Source organism: Stegodyphus dumicola, chromosome 7, assembly GCF_044657685.1.
Source record: "Stegodyphus dumicola isolate Sdum_Otavi_A_Nest chromosome 7, ASM4465768v1".
In the NCBI taxonomy this organism is placed as follows: domain Eukaryota; kingdom Metazoa; phylum Arthropoda; class Arachnida; order Araneae; family Eresidae; genus Stegodyphus; species Stegodyphus dumicola.
This window is the reverse complement of record NC_140774.1, coordinates 75013717-75038141: the sequence shown is the minus strand read 5'-3', so window position 1 is coordinate 75038141 and position 24425 is coordinate 75013717. Positions and strand designations below refer to the sequence as shown.

Here is a 24425-nt window from a genome sequence, read left to right as displayed (position 1 = left end):
TTCCTCCTGCAACGCAGCGTGAGACAAATTTTAAGAGAAATCTATACCGGAAAAGTAAGAATACAGGGCACGTGCATTGAACTTTGAGTAAACGGATATGTCGGTAATTTGTATTGAAATTGAATAAATGTAACTGACTACTAAATTAGCTGTAACCGTAATTCCATCCTCTTGTTTACATTGCGTTTGGCAAATAGTATGGGTTACCAGATCAAATCATTTATCGCCGCTCTTGGCGGATTTTTTTTTTTTTTTTTTTTTTTTTTTTTTTTTTTTTTGTTTGTTTAAAATTCCGGGTGGGTTATACTAAAGCTGTGCCTATTAAAGATGATGTAGTGAGAGCAAGATTGTTACATGAAACAGAATTAACATTAGGAAAAGCTCTTGATATATGCAGATCTGCTGAAATAAGTGCACATCAAATGAAAATCATAAAAGATGAGGAAACTGCTGTAAACTTAGTGAAAAGGAAACTAAGTAAACATAATAAGAATACCTACAAAGAGGTAAATACCGATAAACAAAAGACAAAAGTTTGTTCTAAATGTGGAACATCTCATGAGTATCGAATATGTCCAGCATATGGAAAAAATCTGTCATAAATGTAAAAATGCAAATCATTTCGCGAATCAGTGTAAAAGCTATATAATAAAAAAATGAAGCAGTCAAGGTAAACAAAAAAGATAGACAAAAAAGATAGACAAATTAAATTAATAAATCATGACTCTGAGGAAGAGTTAGAATTTTATGTTGGCACATGAAACCTTAATTCAGATAACAAGGAAGAGAAATGGACTGTTGACGTTAATGTAAATAAAAGTGAACTAAATTTGCAGTTAGATACTGGAGGAATGTGCAATGTTATTTCTAAAAGCAAAGTGAAATTGGTAAATGTTCCGATACAGAAGTCTAAAATTAAAAGATTAGTTACATTCTCTGGGAATAAAATGGATACTTTAGGAAAAGTAGTACTTAACTGCCGATATGAGAAAAAAAAAATTATGTTGTGGAATTCCAAGTTATTGACAAAGAAGTACCTTTTATATTAGGATTAAAATCATGTTTGCAACTAGGTTTGATTCAGAAAGTAATGTCTGTTTACACTGAAGACTTACTGGAGAAATACAAAGATGTATTTGAAGGCTTAGGTCGTTTGAATGGAGAATATAAAATCCAGTTAAAACAAGATGTAACACCAGTCATTCATCCTCCAAGAAAAATACTCATAGCTATACGTGATAAAGTTAAGAAAGAATTACAAAGAATGGAAAATTTAAATGTGATTGAGAAAGTAAGAAAACCAACTGAATGGGTAAATTCAATGGTCACAGTTGCCAAACCGAACAAAATAAGAATATGTTTAGATCCTAGAGATTTAAATAAAACTATAAAACGAGAACATTATCCGATGTTAACCATTGACGAAGTTATCACTAGAATGCCTATCGCAAAAATATTTTCTGTTTTAGATGCTAATAGTGTTTTTTGGCAAATCCAGCTTGACGAAGAAAGTAGTAATTTGTGTACATTCAATACACCTTTTGGCAGATACAAATTTAAAAGATTACATTTTGGCATATGTTGAGCTCCAGAAATTTTCCAAAAAAAATTAAGCCAAATAATAGAAGGTCTAGAAGGCGTTGATTGTATTATAGATGATATCTTAATCTGGGGATCTAATGAAAAGGAACATGAGCTACGACTTAAAAAAGTACTCCAGAGAGCACGAGAAAATAATTTGAAATTCAATAAGGCTAAATGTAAAATAAAAGTTAATCGTGGGAATTATATAGGGCACGAGTTAAGTGAAAATGGACTAAAACCTGATTTTTCTAAAGTGGAAGCAATTGTTAAAATGCCAGAACCTACAGATGTGCCTTCGCTACAAAGATTTTTTGGAATGATTAATTATTTAGCCAAATTTATTCCTAACTTAACTACTATTACTGCACCATTGAGACAGTTACTTGAGAAAAATGTTCTCTGGCACTGGGCTGAAAAGCATCAAAAAGCTTTCGAAACACTTAAATAATTGATTGTAAAAGCTCTCGTATTAAAATTCTATGATGTTAATAAGGATAGAACTCTTTCAGTAGGTGCAAGTTCTGAAGTGTTTACTGCAAGAAAATAAGCAAATTGCTTATGCTTCCAGAGCTCTAACAAAAAGTCAGAAAACTTATGCTCAGATAGAAAAAGAGCTCTTAACTGTTACTTTTATGTTCTAAATTTCATCAATATATATGTGGCAAACGTATTACAGTTGAAACTGATCATCGACCATTAGAAAGCATAACTAAAAAACCTCTTTTTAAAGCACCACAGCGATTGCAAAGAATGCAGTTAAATTTACAAAAATATGATCTAGATGTACGATACAAAAAGGGGAGACTTAAAAATAGCAGACACTTTGAGTAGAGCATATTTGAATACAACAGAATACAACAATACAACAAGAAGAAGATAATGATGAAGATACAGAAATTTGTACACTGATTCCAGCATCTGATGACAAAATTTATGAATTGAAGAAAGAAAGTGAATGTGATGCTACACTACAGTGCTTAAAGAAATATATTCTGAGAGGCTGACCAGAAAGGAAACATCAGGTAGAATCTCAAGTCAAAGTATTTTGGGACTACAGAGATGAGTTGACAATGGAAAAAGACTTATTTTTCAAAGGAGGAAGGGTAATTATTCCTTTATCTATGCAAAAGGAAATGTTAAATTTAATTCATGAGGGTCATTTTGGTATAGAAAAATGTAAGAAAAGAGCTAGAGATCTTTTGTTTTGGCCACTTATGAACAAGCAGATAGAAGATAAAATTTCAAAATGTTCTATATGTAATGAATACCAGAACAAAAACGTAAGAGAGTCTATGATACCACATGAAATTCCCAATTTACCTTGGTATAAAGTTGCGACAGATTTATTTGAGATTAATAAAGATATACATTTATTAATTGTAGGTTACTATTCCAACTTTTTTTCAATCTCCAAACTACCGGATACTCGAAGTCAGACAGTGATCAGTTAAATGAAATCTCATTTTGCAAGATACGGTATACCATTGATAGTGATATCTGATAATGGACCTCAGTTTGCAAGCAAAGAATTTGCAGAATTTGCAAAGAAATACCAATTTAAACATATAACAAGCTGTCCATAGCATCCACAGTCGAATGGATTAGCAGAGCGTTCAGTACAAACGGCGAAGAAATTGTTAAAGAAAGCTCAAGCAGACCATGCTGATCCTTATTTAGCATTGTTAGCTCATAGGAACACTCCAACTAATGAGATGCTAGGATCACCAGCTCAATGACTTATGAGTAGAAGAACAAGAACGATTCTTCCTACATCTGAAGAATTACTTAAACCTCAAGTTGTGAAAAATGTAAAAAAAAAAAAAAAAAATCAACCAAGAAAGAACTAAACAGAAGTCATATTAAGATCGTCATACAAAAACATTACCATCGCTAAATAAAGGAGATTGTGTTCGGGTATATCAAGATAATCGCTGGAAACCAGCAGTTGTAGAAGAAATGCATAAGACGCCTAGATCATATATACTTAGATCAGGTGGATCCGCATTGAGAAGAAATAGAAAAGATATTAGAGAAAACAGTTCAGCTGTTCAAGAGAATATCAGAGGAACAGAACAAGGAGTTAATACACAGAAAACAGATGTAAAAGGATATGATTCCAGATATTCTCAAAGGTAAAGCTTAGAAGATCAACTAACAAACTCTGCTAACTCAGAAACAAGGAACGGTGAGCTAAGAACTAGAAGTGGGAGAGTGATTGGAAAGCCGGCCAGGTATTTGGACTGATTTTAGACTGTTAAAACTTTTGAACTCTTTAAAAAAAAACGGAAGATGTAATATTTAATAATTTGTAAATAGTAACATTTAATATTTAGTAACTTGTAATTTGCAACACTTTGGATACAGATTTGAAAATAGAACTATGCTGGTATTACAGTTCTCTGTGATTATACATTCTAAGATTGTAAATAAATAGTTTCTAAAAGCTAAAAGTGTACCCTCATAATAAGATATATATGAAATTCGACTAGGTTCAAGGATAGGTGGAATAGGTTTATAAGGTTTCTTGAATTTGCGGGAAATGTCAAATAGGGAATTGTTCTCTATAGCTAGGTTATTTAGGAAATTGGTCCATTTTTGGTTTTTGAAGTTCTTGATTCTTCTGTTGATTTCTTTTTGCATAGAGTTCGTGTTTGAGTTGTGGATTCCTGGTGGTTTTCCATCTTTTACGGATCCGGTTGTTCTCTTTAATATTATTTCTTATATCGTCAGGCAGGGAAAGGAAAGGCTTGTTTACATAAAAAGTACTGGTGGCTTCCTTTAAAGCAGAATTGATGCAGTTGGTAAATTTTGAGACTTCGTGTTCTAAATCTTCTTTGTTGTTGATGCATGGGTTACCTTGTATGGGGTTATTCAGAATTTCAGAGTATTTGATCCAATTTGTAACTCCTATACTTCTGTCAAGTGAGGGGAGGTATTTATTAATGGGGATTTCAAATACAATGGGGTTGTGGTCGGAAGACAGGGCTGAAATTACAGAGATATTGCACCTGTTAGTAATGTTATTTGAGATGAAGAAGTCCATTGTGGTGGCGCTATTGTACCTGTAATGGGTGGGCTCGTCTGGTGCATGAATGTTATAATTATTTGATTGAATGAGTTTAAATATGTCATTTCTTTTTTTGTTAGCAGGTCCTCGGTTCCAGCAGGGGTGTTTTCGGTCAGCTTGCCGCAAACATATAGAACAGCAAAGTAATAAGATACAGCTCTGTGAATGCTTTATTACAGCGTCACGTGATTTTTGCGCAAAATAATTCTATTGGTTAAACAAGCGCACTCGTTAGGACACTTTTACTCTGGTAACGTAAAAGCGCGTTCGTCAGCTACGTTTCGAGCGTACTCGTGTGGACGGGCCTTTAAACCTCAAGTATTATTATAGAAGGATTCAGTCATCTACAACTCGCCTCTTTCCCGGTAGTTTTCACTTTCGCAACGTAACGTGTTTTGTCAACCTAAATATTATTTGAAAATTAAATAGGTATTATTAATCAGTTTGTTTTTGTTTTCTTTATTTACAGCTGTTTTAGAAATTGCAATCTGACATTTTATGCATCGATTGATAGTTGAGATTTAGTGCACGGGTCACCTTTATTTAATATTTTATTTTAGTTATTCGGCATGAAGTTTTCGATATGAATGATAGCATTTGAATTATTTACACGTTTCAGCAAATCCTTAATTAATATTCAGATGTATTTATCATTTCTTATTTACAGGCAAATATGAATGCTAATTTACCAACATCAACGGAAATCAGAGAGCAGTTTTTGCGTTTTTTTATTGAGAAGTACGACCACGTATATGTTCATTCTTCTCCTGTTGTTCCTCACGATGATCCAACTCTCCTTTTTGCTAATGCTGGAATGAATCAGGTAATTATACGCTATTTAACTAACTGTGATCTTTTACATCGATACATAAATGGGGTTTAAAAATCTTCGTATAATAAGTAGTTGTAATGCTATAACTTCTTATGTGTTTCTATTATTCGTTGAACTGTTAATCTTTTAATAATGCTCAAGTATTAAAATTTTTAAATATTATGCTACATAAATTATTGATTCTGGACATTAATTGCTATGGCACAGCTATAATATTAGTCCTTTTTGGCGAGAAATTTGTTTGGCGACATTTTGGAGCGATAAATGAAAAATTATGATAACCTTGGTAACCCTAAATGCTGAGCTTCAAACATGCCGCCATTTCTGTCCACGTAACTTTAACGAATTTGATAGGTATCAGAGCTTTGATGGCAGGAGGGATAAATTGTGTGTTTTTCTTAAAGCTACTTTTGTTTTAGGAAAGCACAACATTTAAAATATTTTTTAAAAAGCCAAATTTTTGATAGTTAAAACTGGTGCTTTTAATATTACATCACATGAGTCTTGACATTTTTTCATATGTCAACTCTGCATATTATTATAAACTCCACCCCCCCCCAAGGGAAAAAAAAAACACATTTTCAGTAGCATGAGGTAAACTCTTGGTGTTTCCTTTGCTAAGATCAAAATTACCATGGTCTAAAAATACTTATTTACCTCATATTAGAACTATAGGGATGTGTAATTGCATGAATTCATAGGTTCAAATCAGGACCAAAATCAGGTTTCATTATTGCTTTTATAACATTTTCATAATTTGTCTGACTATAAAAAATATAATGTTGCTTAGATTATGGAATATATTGCTTATAATTTAGAGTTCTCAAATTTTGTAAATCTTACAACCTAACAGCTGTATATGAATAACCTTCACTGAGTATTATTATTTTTATTAATAGTATGTTGACATAACAGTCGACTTTTTATTTTAAATTTTATGCAAATTTTCTACATTACTTAAACATTTTATCTAACAGAAATCTGAATTTTTTGTAATAAAAACTATAATAAAAGTAAGAGTACAATTTATATATAAAAATTTGACTACATGGCAAGCACTTAGATACTGATTTCAGTGTCTTTAAATGTTATTATCATAAAGTTTAGATATATTCTTATTAAGTTAAGATATACTTTTATTCTATTATAAAGTTTAAATGTACAGAACAGAAGGCACACTGTGCTTACGACTCAGTCAACCACTTGTGAGAAGATAACTTATGATAACAATTAAGTTCAAATGTAAAATTTAAATTCAAATAAATTTGTAGCCCAGAGGCTGCACAAATCAATTTAATGCAAAGTTGGTTAAAAACTTAACTGGCATGGAATTCAACTATCAGCAATTATAATGCAAGGCTGAAGACTACAAATCTTTTCTTATCTAGCAACCTATTAATGTGGCCTCAAAAGGCAAAACACGGTTTGTTTTACAAAATAAAAACTTCATTTGGATTCTGGTGAGAAAACGGATCGGACGGAGGAAATTGACAGTAAAGATCCCAAGCATAAAATAACTCTGGTTACAAAATAAAGGAACGTTACAATATACTTTGTTCCCTGATTAATTATTCAGTACATGAAATAGTGTAATGCATTTTTGTTTGCATCACATACAAATTATTTAGTTTATTTAAATGCTTTCCAAAACTGACAGGATTTTGCAAACATATTGACCATATTTTTCGACCTATAGATGCAACACTTTTTCTCTTCAGAAGTAAGATTTAGAATTAAGAAATAAGAAAATAAGAGAGAATTATAAATAGAAAATAAATACATATGCTGGCTAGCAGAAGAAGGATGCCTTCATAAAGTACTTTTTAAGAGAAACTGGCTCAGATTCACATTACATCTACGAAAAACTACTAAAACTCCCATATAGCCAGCCTGAACTACCACTGTTCAGTGGTTATCACTCCACCACTAGTGGATTCCAATGACTGTTCGAATTTTTCACAGAAATCATCATTTGCGATGATTGTTGTATTATTACCATTGGTACAAAATTTACTCATTATGATAATTTAATTTTAGCTTTTAAATTATAATCATAAATTACTTGTAATAAATTGAGGGATTAAAAAATACACACTTCTTAATATTTTTACCATTTACAATATTTAATCATAAAAAATATTTCTAACACTGGTACAAAACTTGCCCATTATAATTGAATTTGATTTTCTTCACTTTGAAATATTTTTTTTATTTTCTTTTAATAACAGAATCTAAGAAACTAAAGTAACATATACTAGTTTGAAATGCATTTATTAACCTTTTGTGAATTTCATTATTCATTAACATAAAAATTAACCTTTTGTAAATTTAAAATATTAGCTAAGTACTAATATAATAAAATATAAATATGAACTAACTACTTAAAATATTAATGTTTAATACATTATATTTTGTAATTAAAAATATTAACATTTTGTAAATTTCATTACTCATAACATAATAATTGTCATACATTTACAGTAGTGTTTCAAGAATTTATCATAGCAGTACTAGAAATATTGAAAATTAGAGAAAGACTGTTTATTCTGATTAAGAGCTTATTTTTTAGGATTGTTATTTAGTCTAGATCGGGTTTTGTTGACAATCCGCCATTTTTTTCCGATCTTCAAAACCGGGTCTACCTTGGCGACCGAAGTTTGTCGCCAAATAAAAAAATCGCCAAAAAGACCAATACTAAAGCTGTTCCCTATTGTTCAATTTGCGAATACCATTAAAAGATGCATCTTCCAATAAATTTAATGTTAATGGGCAGGTGTGTGCCTGTAATGTCTATATCGTTTTGAAGTATTCTAATCTGCTGCTCTCTCTTTTTATTTTTTATTTTATTAAGAGTATATTGAGGCATAAAAAATTAGTTCTGATTCATTTTTTAACATAATCATTTCCATTAAGGGGAACGGTATTAACTTTTTATTTGGCTGTATCACTATTGCTTTCTTTCTGAAAACTTCTGTCATCATTTGAACTGAAGTAATTTATTGACCTAAATAAAAAATTATTTTAATTTTCTTCTCAGATTTGTGACAAAATTCAAAATACATGAAATAAAATTCGCTGAATCATAAAGTGATCATTTTCTTTGCAGAGAAATTAAACCTTTCTTATAAACCATAATGAAATACTTATAAAATGTTATCTTTTAACAGAAAATAAGTAAAAATGTTAAATTTATGTAATTAGAAGAAGTAAAATGTATAAAATTTCACTGAATCATGAGCTAGTTATCTGTATCATCAGTGCTTAAATTGCGCCAGAGCCTGGCTCCGATATTTCTCAGTTTTTAAGATAAACTACAATTCTAGCCAGAGTGCACCGAAGCCTTAAATAAGATGAGCTCTGGTACTTCTTTTTATAAAACTTTTAATTTTAAATTTCAAGGGAAAAAAATTAGAATTTCTAACATTTTAGTTTAACAATAAGCAGACCTTGCAATACTGTATTTTCCTTGAAATACAAACTCATAAGAACATGAGACATTCAAGTAAAGTTCCCCCACTGACAGGTGGAAACGTTTAAGAAGGGCAATAAATTTGAGGGAGTTTGTTTAGGAACACATAAATTTCTCGCCATGCCATGAAGTGTATTGTTATCGATTTTTACAGTTACTTATCCTCGCAGGAAGGAAAATTTGTATTCTTAAATGTGCATTAAGTGACAGCGTGTACAATAAGACTGAAATACTGAGATAAGCTGCTCAAGCACATCTTCTCACAATCACACATCATCTTCCCACAATATCCACTAATGTAACCAAATGCAGAGGGTGAAAAGTGTAACCAGCAACTTTACATTCATCCTTAGGAGTCAGATTCAGGACTCGTTTTACCCCTGACACACATCCGCTTGATGGCTATAATTGTATCAGCAGAGAGCCAAGGTCAAAGAGAACGTTCTCTCTCACCAAGATTCCTCTCATTTTTTGTTTCCACCCACTCATACCCTCTTGTCCTCATTCTGTTTTGCCTTTTTTTTAGCATTATCTGAATTTTTATCAGCTATATTTTAAGTATATTTAATTTTTGTGATTTTAAAAGAACTCATCCCCTACGATCAGAGGTTAAATTAGGTCCGAGTCCAATGGAGCCCGACTCTGGTATTTCTTAGTTTTTGTAATAAATCGTAATTTTAACCAGAGTGCACCGGAGCCCTAAATTAGAAGACTGAGACACTTCTTTTATGTAATTGAATAACAATTTCAGTAGAAATTTTATCTCGAAAATTTTATTTTTAAAAATAAAATGGTATTAAAATTTGCTTATTAAATTTTAATTTATCTGTTTACATTTAATTTTATTTAATTAATTAATTTAATCTTTAATTATTTTAATAAATAATTATATGATAATTATCAATTAAATAACAATCAATAAACATTAATTAAATAGCTATTAATTAATTTGATAATAATTATTTATTTAATTTTAAAATTATTAATGAGTTTAATAGTCATTTTATTTATTTCTTTACTCTTCCTCTTTGCTGGCAGGCCTCCATAAGGCTCCGGCACTTCTAATTTACAAAATACTGTATGAGGAACAGAAATTTGTTAAAATGGCAGATTTCAGTTGTGGTAAAAACGAATTGCTGAGTTATTGCCAGTTATTGTAAAACTCAGCTGACATTAAGTGAAACTAAATACAGTCAAAAGTCGTTAATTCGGACACCCATAATCCGGACCTCAAAGCTAAAATCTTTCTGTGCATGCTCTGCGTTGACACATGCGCATAGGCGTTTACGCGTGCGCGTAAGACCTTTACGACTGCGCATATGCATGTGCGCAAGCGCAGAATACGTTTTCGCATGCGCGTTTAATGTATAACGGACGGTATAAGCTAAAATTATCTAATTGTCTATTTCACTTAATGTTGATGATTGCGTTGTTCCTTAATCTTCAAATTGGATGCGGCTTATTATTTTTTGCAGACTGTAAGAGCAATTTTATAAAAGTAAACTTGAACTTTCGATTATGTCAAATAGAATTTCCGATGCTGGAGCTCCCAAAGGATCTAAAAAATGAAAGTATGTTTCGATGTCTGTCAAACAAAAAGTGGAATTGCTGCAAAAAAAATGGATAAAGACATGAAGAAGGTGACAGAGAGGTTAGTTAAAACGAAAAAATTTCTCTTGACAAGTTAGTCGGTATTCTCGCCACAGGAATTACGGAACTTGAACAGCGGAACTTTGTAACTGAACAAGAAATTATGTCTGTTTATAGAATTAAAGAGAAAGTATTATCACATAAAATGAAGCAACTTAAACAACTTATATTGAAAGAAATGTTTAATAAAGTAAACAAATAAATATTAAGCTTTTGTTTTGTATAGATAGATCATAATTGTCCTTTATTTCATAAATTACGGTTTCATATTTTTAATTTTGTAATTTCTGCATGCCATCTTACAAGATTTAAACTGATGATCTATAATCCGGAAAAATTGATAATCCGTAATTGCCGAAGTCCCAACGAGTCCGGATTAATGACTTTTGACTGTACTTGCATTTTTGTTCAGATTTTCTATTTTAAAGAGCAAAATTATATTTACTTCTCCAAAGAAAGAGATTATGTCAAATTATTTCTCAAAAATAAAAAAGTCATGTTCAAGTTTTGCCTAATTTTAAAGCTATACGTTTTAGATGATTTTCCCCTCCCCTCTTATCAAAAAATTTACAAAACAAAATTTTTTAATTCCACCCCCCCCTGATGACAAAGCAAACACAAGTCGTTAATCCGCACTCGTCGGGACTTCGGCGATTCCGGATTATCGATTTTTTCGGATTATAGATCATCAGTTTAAATCTGGTAAGATGGCATGCAGAAATTATAAAATTAAAAATATTAAACCGTAATTTATGAAATAAAGAACAATTATGATCTAAAGGGTATCAAAATTTACAAAAATAAAAAAAAAAAGCTTAATATTTATTTGTTTACTTTATTAAACATTTCTTTCAATTTAATTTGTTTAAGTTGCTTCGTTTTATGTCATAATACTTTCTCTTTACTTTATTGGAAGCGAATTATAATGACGAGGAATTTGATTTAAATCATATCAAAAACGGAGTACATCGAGATGAAATACTACATTTAGTAATTAATTATAAGCCAAATAAAATAAAAACATCTGCCCTGAAGATAAGGATAGTGCTGACAGATTGCATTTAAATTCATTGCGCGCCACGGCGTTTCAGCGTTTTTCCCCTGGGCCGCAGAGCAGCGTGAAATTGATAAACAGATTTCGGAATGGTTTGAGAAACGAAGGATATGCCTTTATCCATTTTTTGCGGCAATTCCACTTTTGTTTAATGGACTTCTGAACTTACTTTCGCTTTGTAGATCCTTTACACATTCGGAAATTCTATTTAACATAATCGAAAGTTCAAGCTCACTTTTACAAAATTGCTCTAACAGTCTGCAAAAAATAATAAGCCGGATCCAATTGAAAGATTAAGGAACAATGCAATCTGCAACATTAACTGAATTAGATTATTTTAGTTTAGCTTCATTGCGTGCCACGGCGTTTCAGCGTTTTCCCCCTGGGCCGCAGAGCAGCGTGAAATTGATAAACAGATTTCGGAATGGTTTGAGAAACGAAGGATATGCCTTTATCCATTTTTTGCAGCAATTCCACTTTTGTTTAATGGACTTCTAAACATACTTTCGCTTTGTAGATCCTTTACACATTCGGAAATTCTATTTAACATAATCGAAAGTTCAAGCTCACTTTTACAAAATTGCTCTAACAGTCTGCAAAAAATAATAAGCTGGATCCAATTGAAAGATTAAGGAACAATGCAATCTGCAACATTAACTGAATTAGATTATTTTAGTTTAGCTTATACCGTGTGTTATACATTAAATGCGCAAGCATAAACGTATTACGCGCATGCGCACACACAAATTCGCTGCCGTAAAAGTCTTACGTCAACGCGCCGCATGCGCAGAAAGTTTGTAGCTTTGAGGTCCGGATTATGGGTGTCCGAATTAATGACTTTTGACTGTACAAAAGTACAAACAAACAGTAAGAGATGTACATAAAAGTCATTGCTTCAAAAGTTTTCTAGCATAACCAGCAAAATGCAGTTTCAGAGTTACCGAAAAGTGGCGCACATAGACGGAGTAGTTTCTATTCATGGAAGCTGGCGAATTACAGAGAAAGCAGCCAGGATTCACAAAGATTCCAATGTGATGGAGGTGCTCTGCCAAGCAGTGATGTCCAGTGTGGGCTTCACTGGGGATTGCTAAGATATCTTCTGTTCTCCAATGCTTTAACTTTATCCTATCCTGAATTTTAAATTTATAACTTTCTTCCATTATTTGCTTGATATAAAGCCTAAGAAAATGGAATGAATATTTTTTAATGTTTCAATTGATTTTGTTTTTAGAATCAAGTTTTACTTGAATTTGTAACTAAAGCCATTAATGAAAGAAAATGCCAAAATGCTCACACTGTTTGGGAAATACTCGACCACAATTATTTTCACGCTTATTAAACAAACTTTCATCAATTTCCACAATGCAATCTGGTCCACCTACCTTCTTGTTTGGCTTATTCTCCATATCCAAGGCACATAATTCACACATGTAATTGTTCCAATCTATAATAGTTTTATCTGATAAATCAACTTGCTTATCACAAAATTTAATCAATGTCATCTCCTCGCACCAGCAGTATATCAATCTCGAAGCTGAACAAAATGGAATTCTGCTTTCTTCAAACCAGTTATCTTTTCTAAGAGTCACTTGCTGATCACACTGTCTTAAATTACATTTCCAAAATGTACATATACCAAAATAAAGTTTCATATCATGTGAATTGGTACTTTTTTTTTTTTTTTTTTTTGGGTAAAATATTTTGCTCCTGAAAAAATAAAATTGCATTTTCTTCTGTGTTTGAAAATCCCAAAGACGCATTTTCGTAGCACTAAAAAATGGCGTCAAAAATCAGCAAACAACAAGGCAAAAAGGAATCCAAAAGATAACTGCATTCGAACAACAGGATTGCTCTTTATTGGCGCATCAGTGCAACTTCTGCTGCGGGGGCATTAATACATAAGTACCCAACTCCACTATAGGAAAAAATTATTACAGTCAAAAGTCGTTAATCCGGACTCGTCGGGACTTCGGCGATTCCGGATTATAGATCATCAGTTTAAATCTCGTAAGATGGCATGCAGAAATTCTAAAATTAAAAATATGAAACCGTAATTTATGAAATAAAGAACAATTATGATCTAAAGAGTATCAAAATTTACAAAAAAAAAAAAAAAAAAAAAAAGCTTAATATTTATTTGTTTGCTTTATTAAACATTTCTTTTAATGTAAGTTTAAGTTGCTTCGTTTTATGTGATAATACTTTCTCTTTAATTTTATAAACAGACATAATTTCTTGTTCAGTTACAAAGTTCCGCTGTTCAAGTCCCGTTAATTGCTGTGCCGAGAATACCGACTAACTTGTCAAATGAAATTTTTTCGTTTTCACTAACCTTTCTGTCACATTCTTCATGTTTTTATCCATTTTTTGCAGCAATTCCACTTTTTGTTTGTTGGACATCGAAACATACTTTCGTTTTGTAGATCCTTTGGAAGTTCCATCATCGGAAATTCTATTTGACATAATCGAAAGTTCAAGTTTACTTTTATAAAATTGCTCTTACAGTCTACAAAAAATAATAAGGGGGATCCAATTCGAAGATTAAGGAACAACGCAATCATTAACCGAAATAGATAATTAGATAATTTTAGCTTACACCGTCCGTTATACATTAAACGCGCAGGCGAAAACGTATTCTGCACTTGCGCACACGCATATGCGCAGTAGTCAAGGTCTTACGCGCACGCGTAAAACGCCTGTGCACATGTGCCAACACAGCGCATGCGCAGAAAGTTTTTAGCTTTTAGGTCCGGATTATGGATGTCCGAATTAAGGATTTTGACTGTATAAATTAAAAGTACATGGCCAAAGTAGTTTAGAATCCCAAACATATATAGGTACTTCTCTGACACGAATTATGCATGCAAACCAAAATAAACTAAAAAACTAATTCTAAACATCATAAAAATCGCAAGAATCAAATATTATATAAAATAATACAAAAAAGGCAAGTAAATAGTTACTTTCAATTTAACTTACTTTTCAGCACGTTATTCTAGTTTAAAACATTGTTAAACTATGTAAAGTTGAGAAGTTTGTGGCTGCTAACTATGGAAATAGAGGGTGCTGAGACTATGTAAAATTTGAAAAATTAGTCGCGAATTGTTGCCGACTTAACTTTTTGCTAATCTAAGATATCAGAGACAATAGCTGTTTTCAAAAATAGAGATGTACTAACAATTACATTAAATAGTAACCATTTGAAAAAATTAAAAATGCAAGAAACTTCCGTAATAAAATGCATATTTTGTTTTATCAGTTCTCTTCCCTACCAGTTTTTAGCTTTAAAAAAGGTTAGAAAATTGCACACACTTAGCAACGTGCATAACTTGGTACTGCACATAGTTATTCTTTCTATTTACACAGGGATCTGTTTTCTCTTCAAAAACAAAAAATCAGAGAATTGTACAAATTTCAAGGTGATAATGTAGCATGTGATCTACTAGTTTTAATTAATTATTTATTTTTAAGGTGGTTTGTGTAGTTAAATTAATTAAATTGCATTCCAGATTTCAGCTACACACATACAACATTAACTTTTTAATTAGGGTGTGTCAATTATTTTTAGGAGCATATTTCCTCGGTTACATAAGATGTTCCTTTATTGGAACCAAACAATGAAATGGGTACCCACTCAACCATTTGCCCTTCCATGTTGAATGCTATGGCTATGGAATGGCCACAGTTTACTACTTGAAGGGACGAGTTATCCGTTCTACGTCGATCTTGTACGTCAAGTTTAGACTGTACAGGCAAATGTCGTTAATCCAGACTCGTCGGGCTTCGGCGATTCCGGATTATCGATTTTTCTGGATTATAGATCATCAATTTAAATCTCGTAAGATGGCATGCAGAAATTATAAAATTAAAAATATGAAAGTGTAATTTATGAAATAAAGAGCAATTATTATCTAAAGGGTATCAAAATTTATATAAAAAAAGCTTAATATTTATTTGTTTACTTGGTACTTTGGTACATGCTTTGTTTACTTTGGTACATGCTTGAAAGAGGAGATTTTGTCTGATTTTTGCAGCTATCTGTGCACCCTTTTTTACTGGTGCTCAGAAAAGGAAAAGAAATATATGTGCTTAATTTTATAAGTACCAGATTGCCTTGTTACCAGTAGTGCACCAGAGTTTAAGGAGAAGTTCTACAGCCTGAATTTAACAACTACAGATGTACATCTGCCTTACTTGCTATGCATCTCTCGCAATAAGACGTATTCATTTAAAGTGGGTTATTGCCTTCCTACTACTTCAAGGCTAGTTACTTGACAGATGTTTTATGGTTTTCCATATACCTGTTTTCTGTCTCGACAGGCAGGGAAAAGATTGTAAAAATGGTTACTATTTTTTTTTTGGGGGGGGGGCATGCTTGCCATTAGAGGATGAATAGAGTTGAATTGAAGGAAGAAAAAAGTGAAATTTTTATATTGTTTTGTTCTTGGTGTGCATGCTGAAATTTCTCACCTGTTTGGGAGCATTGTCTTGACTGTGGCAGCCTTCATCCTTTAAAACTTGGTACATGCTTGAAAGAGGAGATTTTGTCTGATTTTTGCAGCTATCTTCTGTGTGCCCTTTTTTATTGGTGCTCGGAAAAGGAAAAGAAATATATGTGCTTAATTTTATAATTATCAGATTGCCTTGTTACCAGTAGTGCACCAGAGTTTAAGGAGAAGTTCTACAGCCTGAATTTAACAACTACAGATGTACACTGCTAAAAAAAAAGAATGGGACAGTGCTATATCTCCCGTTCTACTGGGCCGATTGACAAAATTCAAATTGCGTTTTACATGTCTCGAAAGCGCGACTTAGGATATATATTAGATTTATATATAGCACTATTCTAACATAGGTATTTTGACACAAAATTGGACTTTTTCTGAAATAACATACCAATTTTTTTCCATATTTTGATTCTACGTCTCAAATTATGCCAGAATACCAAGTTTTGTAAAAACCATACGAGTAGTTTTTAAAATTTTAGCTCCTTAATGTTAATTGAATTTGGCAAATATTTATTAATATCTCTTTTTTATTAAACTTTTTTGATTTTTTCTCTCACATTTCGAAATTTAGGTTCATTCCAAATAAAATTTATCCATTTTTTGTGTTTTATTTATAAATTTCTGTTTTTAAATAATTTTTATAAATTTTTCGAAAAAAATTTTGAATTATAACCTATAAAATTTTTACCATCATCTTAAAGTAGGTGTATTTTTAAGCATATCTGTAAAAAATTAGACTTTTTTATTCAAAATTTTCTAAGATATACACGAATTTACATATTTTCGAGTTTTGAAATTTGGCATCTTTTTTTTGAGTGATAATAACGCCAAATGTGGTCTATGGATTTTTGTTACAGTGAATTGCCACAGCTATTTTTAACCTTAAATTTCAAGTAAGATTTTACGGAGAATTAATTATGACATTTTTTCCCTCAATGAAGCGTAATAAATATTGGTTGATCTTTACATTATGGTAACTTGGCGATTTTTGGCGAAAATTTGGCGACCAACTCTCCTACAGCAACCCTCTATTTTTTTTTTTTCCGCCGCCATTTTGTCTTCACGAAGTAAAGACATGTTTCTTTTCTTTTTATCTACTGAACACTTCTTCCAACAATCTACTAGCCGAATTACACTTATGCTAGAAATTTTATCTAACAAAACTGCTTAATCATGACAAATATTCACTGCAAAATTGGGAAAAAGTGCACAATACCATACTCCTTACGCGTTTTTCAAAATAACACATACACATAAACCATGTACACGTCGACTTATTTTTACTTAAAAAAAACATCCCAGAATTGCACAAAAATGGCATTGTGCACATTGTTTACTATATCCATGTACACTGCTTTTTTCTCATAAATTAGAAAAATTTCACGAAAATACATGACAATTTTTTGAATCTTTAAACCCGGTAAAAAGAACATATATGAAATTACCTGATCGCGAAAAAGTATATACCCTTTCCAAATATGAACATTTCCACGTATAAAATAAATAAAATATCCAAAAACTTTTACCTCTCAATTATCTATTATATTATAAACGTCACCAACGAATTCATACCGCAAACATTACAAATACTTAGTGTCAAATATTTAAATTATTCCCATACACGTTTACTTCAACTAAAACGTATACCAAATTCCTACAAACATAAAATTCACAAAATAACTATCATTTAATTAAAATATCACTAAACCGTGTACACGTCAACTTATTTTTACTTAAAAAAAACATCCCAGAATTGCACAAAAATGGCATTGCGCACACTCTTCACTATATCCATGTACACTGCTTTTTTCTCATAAATTAGAAAAATTTCACGAAAATGCATAACAATTTTCTGAATCTTTAAACCCGGTAAAAAGAACATATATGAAATTACCTGATCACGAAAAAGTATATACCCTTTCCAAATATGAACATTTCCCCGTATAAAATAAATAAAATATCCAAAAACTTTTACCTCTACATTATCTATTATATTACAAACGTCACTAACTAATTCATACCGCAAACATTACAAATGGTTACAAATACTTAGTGTCAAATATTTAAATTATTTCCATGCACGTTTATGCAAATTACTTTACTTCCACCTTACATTTAGAACAATGCATAAAAATAATATCCTCAAATAATTAAAAATACTAACTTACCTAATCTTCTTCAGAATCTTGATTACGTGTCCGATAAACTTTTCTTATTTCTGTTTCAGGATCTTTAAAATCATACTTATAGTTCACAGCAAGGTACCAGATAAAATAAATAACTTAATAAAACATCTTTACTTCTATCTCGCACAACCTTAGAAACACTTATTACTACCCCTTTCAGTCCCACTAAATACCCATTTCGAATTAACTTTAGTTAGGGCCATGGGATCCAAAAATTAACAAACACTGTTTCACACAACACAGAATAAAGCCAAATACAAAATTTCCATATTTTTTCCCGATTTCCCCCCTTTTCCGATTAAAGAACTGTAATTCGTCCATTAATATCACATGACATATCCCATGATCTCTTATTTCCCTCACACAAAATAATGCGTAATCGGAACTGAGTACTGCTCACATTATTACCAAAGTCCCAGGTAGTAAGTAACCTTTATCGCCTCCAAAATGTCGCCAAACTACCAGTTACCATATTCTAAAGATAAGCCTAAATATTTATTAATACTATATGAAAAGCTATTTTTTTAAAATTATGGATGATATTATTCAAATTTTTAACTATTTTTTTTAAATTTCTCTCTATCTTCCTTAAAAAAAAAAAAAAAAAAAAAAAAAAAAAATAAGAGTAAATTTTTACCTTGGGCATTTTATCGTCTGCTACTTTACTTTGTTTAAATCGAATTGTCTAAAACTGAGAATTTTCATTTGATATTTATTTGAATTTTATGACATTAACTGCATAATTTATTTCTAAACAAACTGTTGCTTTTGAAGTGGCTGAAAGAGCGGCTGATACTATCATCCACATTTTTAAAGCACAGTATATTTTTATAGAAACATAATATTTAGAATAATCATTTTTATAAAAGTCAAATTATGATATAAACATACAGCCCTCTAGAGACTGAATTAATGGAAGTTCAATGGTTATGTAGAAATGATCTGCAGCTACTTAATGGCTGGATAAGTCAGCAGATTCTGTGGACAAGTAAGAATAATTCTATAAACGCCACCCAACATTCAGGATTCAATTAACAACGAGGATACGATGTTTATTAAATAAATTTAAGAAATTTTAAAACACAAAAAACCAACTCATTTTTATCCTAAAATGTATTTTTGTGCGTAGCGTATTTTCATTATATCCTTAAAATTCTAATTTAGAATGTAATTGTCAAGAACTGAATCCAAATCATCAGTAATATAATAAGTAATTATTACGGTTATTAATAAATCCTTTTTATAAAGTAATTGCAAATATTTCAAAAAACTTTCTGTCTGAATGCAAATATTTTAAAGTTTATATTAATCAAGATTGCACACGATATTATTTATTTGCACTTCAATTCTTACCGTCAGTTCCAGTAGAAGTTACAAATCAATTATGTTTAATTAAGGATTGGATTGGATTATTTAATTATGGCAAAGCACACAAGGGCTATCTGCCTAAAAGGAGGGATGCCTTCGTGGAGGACTTTCTAAGGTAAACTGTCTCGTATACACGTTATACATGGGGAAAACCACGAAAACGCCGATGCGGCCAGCCCGTTCGCGAGATTCGAACCTAAGACCAAACTACCAATGATCAGCGTCTTTACCGCTCTGCCGCTGGTGGGATTTTAATTAAGGAATGACCGTCTAAGTTTAGAAACAGCGTACCGTAACAGCAATTCAATTATTGCCGCCGTATCTTTCATGTTACTCCCGATTGGCAAGCTACATGATTTTTAATGAGTATTCGGGTTTTGCTAGTAACTTCCCTTGGAAATCGCACTTAAACTAGGTTAGTTGGTTATTTGAACATAGAAAGAACATGGGAGCTATTTGATTAAGATGCTTTCATAGAGAACCTTTGTAAAGAGAACTTAGAAAACTACGAAAACCAACCATGCAAGCCTGGGTTAGACTTCGCAACAAACAATTAGTATTTAACAATCTTTCAAATGCTAGGCAACTGGTGAGGCTCCAATTAAATCTCCAATTTAATATTTTATTTGTAAATATTTAAAATATTGTTGTATTCTTAGACACAAAAAGCAGAATTTAAGTTTTGTTAACTTGTTAGTAAACTACCAAGCCGTAGGGCAAATGAATATTCAATTTCTTTTGCAATAATTGTATTCACTTAATATTCTTGGAATATGAGCTAAAGAAGGAACGTTCGCGGAAGATTAAAGAAGTGTTTAAATCCAGTGATATTACGTTTGTCTTACAAGCTTAGGATCAAAACGATTCTGCAATTGCTCGAGTAGTTGACTTGTAAATGGCTGTGAATTAAGCAGATGACTTTTAATCTTACGTTTTCAGTCAGAAAACGTATTCCAAATGTTTTGTATTGCATGACAATGCATCTTTTCATTATTCAATAACCAATCGGAGAACTGTTTGTGCTCCAAAAATAAGTATGTGTACTTAATTGTCCTGCATGTTCTTCAAATTTGTCTTCTTATGATTTTTTCCTCCCCAAAACTAAAGGCCTCTCAAAGGAAAGTTTTTTGACATTGAAGAGACAAAAGGAGTATGACATCTACTTTTAGAGGCATGTCAAAAACAGATCTCTACAAGCCTTTTCTCCCATTACATGTTGTGCATTCAAACAAATAGTTGCATCAGCGTAAATTCTATAATCTATTTTTATTACACTCTGATTACTTTATTAACATACAGCGAATATATACTAAACCTTTTACTTCAGCTTCAGTAATTTGGAATTTTTGACGGAATTGTTGTCGGAATTGTCGGAACTAGGACTTAGAAGATAAGTCAAATTGAATATTTCGATAATTCAATAAATTCATGGTCGAAGTTTCAATATTTTATTTTCGGAGGAAGGGGAAATTTTTTCAATTTTGGTCTAATGTCCTAAGTATATTTACTTCGATTCTTTATTTTTTCCATAAAATCGAAAATCTTACGCATGGTATACACATAACGCATAGCTTCAAATTAAAATTTAATAATATACAGGGTGGTTATAATTAAAATTTCACTTTGAAACAGTCATAAAAGGAAAACTACTGGATCAAATGTTATCAAACTTTGTAACCGTGTAAAGGATGTCATGGGAATTTATTTTCCGCGAAAAAAAGAAAGTTGGAAACCTCACCACCAGGGGAAAATGGCGCTGTATGCAATATTGTTAAATGAAATATGGGTCGGAATCTAACTTAACCTTTTGTTACACGGGTTTAATATGTTGTATACCCTTAAGAAACTTTGAAGTAGGCAAATTACCATTTAAAGGCGTTAAATTCGATAAAAGTCGAGTGCGCCATCCGTGTAAGTGAGAAATTCGTCCGTGAAAACCACGAATTAGCGATTAGAAAATGTGAGATCGCAAATCACTCGCACAAGTGCGTACAATCTAGAAATCGTTTTCTTACAGATCGCTAATTAGTAATTTTTTAAGTCTGAATTCGGCACTAAAACATGAAGATACTGATTCAAAACGCTTTTAATCGATTTGGGCCAAAGAAATCTCTCATGTTATCTATCTAGTTCCATTGCATTCTCCTACTGCATTCGATTGCATAGCAGTCATTCCACACCGTTTAGTGTTGAATGACAGCTAGTATTATAACTGAACCATTTTTCTTTGAAGGGCAGTCGACAGCTGGACCACTGTGATTGCAGCTCACTTAGAGTCAATGTTAAAATGTTTCGTGATACATGAACTGCAGTAACGTGGCATTTTAGATACTACGATTTTTATGCAGGGCTGGGCCCCACCTCACATGTGTCGCACAGTTACTTAGGCAACATTTCACGAATGAAAGTCTTATAAGCCAACACTTACCCTCTTCCCACCGTACCTCAACCTCTGTGACTCTTGGCTATGGGGTTATCTCAACAGCACTGTTTATGGTGATAATCTAAACAATTTGGCAGAAATGAAAATTGCGATACACTGACATGTCCGTAACATTCCTCCTGATATGCTAAGAACTGCTGTCGAGAATGTCCCAGCTTTAAAAATATATATATAAATATAATCTTTTATATTAATCTTGTTAGAAAAATGTTTTAAGAAGCTAATTTTTCCCTTGCATTATAGATTGTATAAAAAAACATGATCTTTAATATGATTTAGATTGTTTCAGCCAATATAAGAATCGGGTTACTCGGTGGTGAAGAATAAACACTGCTGGACTGTTTTATTTCTTTGTCATTTAGCAAAAAATCTTTTAATTAAAATATTTATCCTTTGGACTTTGCTCTATACTTTGTTTATAGTTAAAATGTCTAGAAAATTAAAAGCTGTCTTCAGCTGAAACACAGTTGATGCAATTGATATTTTAAAAAATTGACAAGAATGCAAAATTTATGAAAATCTAGCAATCGAAAAATCTTAATTTTCTTGTGTGAGCACTTAAAATAACTGTAGAAGTAAAGAAGAAAATTAGGGAGAAAAACAAGCAAAAATTTGCAGGGAAAATTTGGCTCTTAGACATACTAAGATGTTTCAAAAAGTTGGACGCTTTTGAATATACTTTCAGGTTACTTCAAAGAATTTAGGCATTCAAAGAGAAAACACTTGGGCGTGTACACCAGCAAATACCATCAATTGAGCTTGTGTTATCAGAAAAGACAAAAATGATATCATTGCAGATTAAAGTGAAGAGCGACTGGTTTTAGACTATATGGTTGTATAAATTTAAATTACGTTATAGAACATCATATCGTATCATAAATGGAGAATCCCCTGATTTTCTCAGTCAAATTATTTGAAGATTCAGGAGTTTATCCAGTATCGTATGTGAATGTCACCTAAAGGCGTTTTTTTTCCCTCCTGATGAAACAGCGGCCGAGCGGTAAAGTCGCTGAACTCTGGTAGTTCGGTCCGAGGTTCAAATCCCGCGAACGGACTGGCTGCATGGGCATTTTCGTGGTTTTCCCCATGTGTAACGTGTATGTGAGCCAGTTTTCCTTAGAAAGTCCTCCACGAAGGCATCCCTCCCCTTAGGCAGTAGCCCTAGTGTGCTTTGTCACAATTAAATAAACCAAAACCTCTTGATGAAACCAGTCTTTTCTTTCATCTCATACCTTCAAAATGTTTAGCCTCTAAAGACTGATAAAGGCTCTGACCAAATATTGATGAAATGGATTGAATTGGATTATTAAGTTACATCAAAGCAGGGTTATCTGCCTAAAAGGAAGGATGCCTTTGTGAAGAACTTTCAAAGGCAAACCAGCTGGCATACACAGTACACATGAGAAAATCCACGAAAACACCCATACAACCAGCCCGTTTACTGCGATTCGAACCCCAGAGTGAACTACCAGTGTTCAGCGACTTTACCGCTCGGCCGTTTGTGGGCCTTTATGAAATGGAAGGCGATAACTTTATTTAAAATGATTGTCAGAAATATCAAGATATTTCGAAAAGTTGGATGCTTTTTAATATACTTGCGGAATGCCTAAAGAAAAAGAGCAAGAATAAAGTAGAATGCCTGAAGGAAAAGAAAAGAAAAATAAATTTTTGGGTAAAATTTAGTATTTGTATTTTTTTTTTTTTTTTTTTAATTTAAAACTTTTTAATCTTATGATATTTGATTCTTACAATTTCAAAAATAAAATATTTGACTAAAATATGAATAACATTTAAGAAACCAAATGTAGGATAAAATTGTGTAAAGCAATGGGCACAATGATAAAACTGTTTAAAGCAGTGTATGCAAGTCATTCTAAGTTAAAATGTCGGTTATACATATCTCTTATTTATATATATCTTTTCTGAACGGAACATTGAAAGGCGTGTTAACTATGGTTTACTGTATTTCCTCTTTTAATATATGCAGTTTTCAAACACATCGTAATCTGGGTTACAAAGTATTCCTCCGAAAGAAACGCAATTCAAATAAATAAAATCAAATTCTGGAAAATTTATTTAAAATGCTCAGTTCAAAGGAATAAATAGAAAATTTTAAAACAATTATCTGAAGAGACAATGCATCACAAACAATTAAAATAAAAGTATAAGAATTTAAAAATTACCTAAAATAATAACTATGACAAAAAAATACATACAGTCAAAAGTCATTAATTCGGACACCCATAATTCGGAATGATCTATAA

The 24425-nt window shown here is 31.8% G+C and overlaps 1 protein-coding gene across 1 annotated transcript in view; it reads left to right on the top strand.

Annotated features, from left to right (window-relative positions):
• Positions 1–4927: 4927 nt before the first annotated feature.
• The window catches only part of AlaRS (alanine--tRNA ligase, cytoplasmic), a 122297-nt gene continuing 102799 nt past the window's right edge, over positions 4928–24425 (top strand). Inside the window, exons 1-2 of the mRNA XM_035376779.2 lie at positions 4928–5080; positions 5319–5474. Of these exons, the coding sequence (XP_035232670.2) occupies positions 5325–5474 (150 nt within the window). The 5' untranslated portion in view covers positions 4928–5080; positions 5319–5324. The remainder of the gene's footprint in view (positions 5081–5318; positions 5475–24425) is intronic.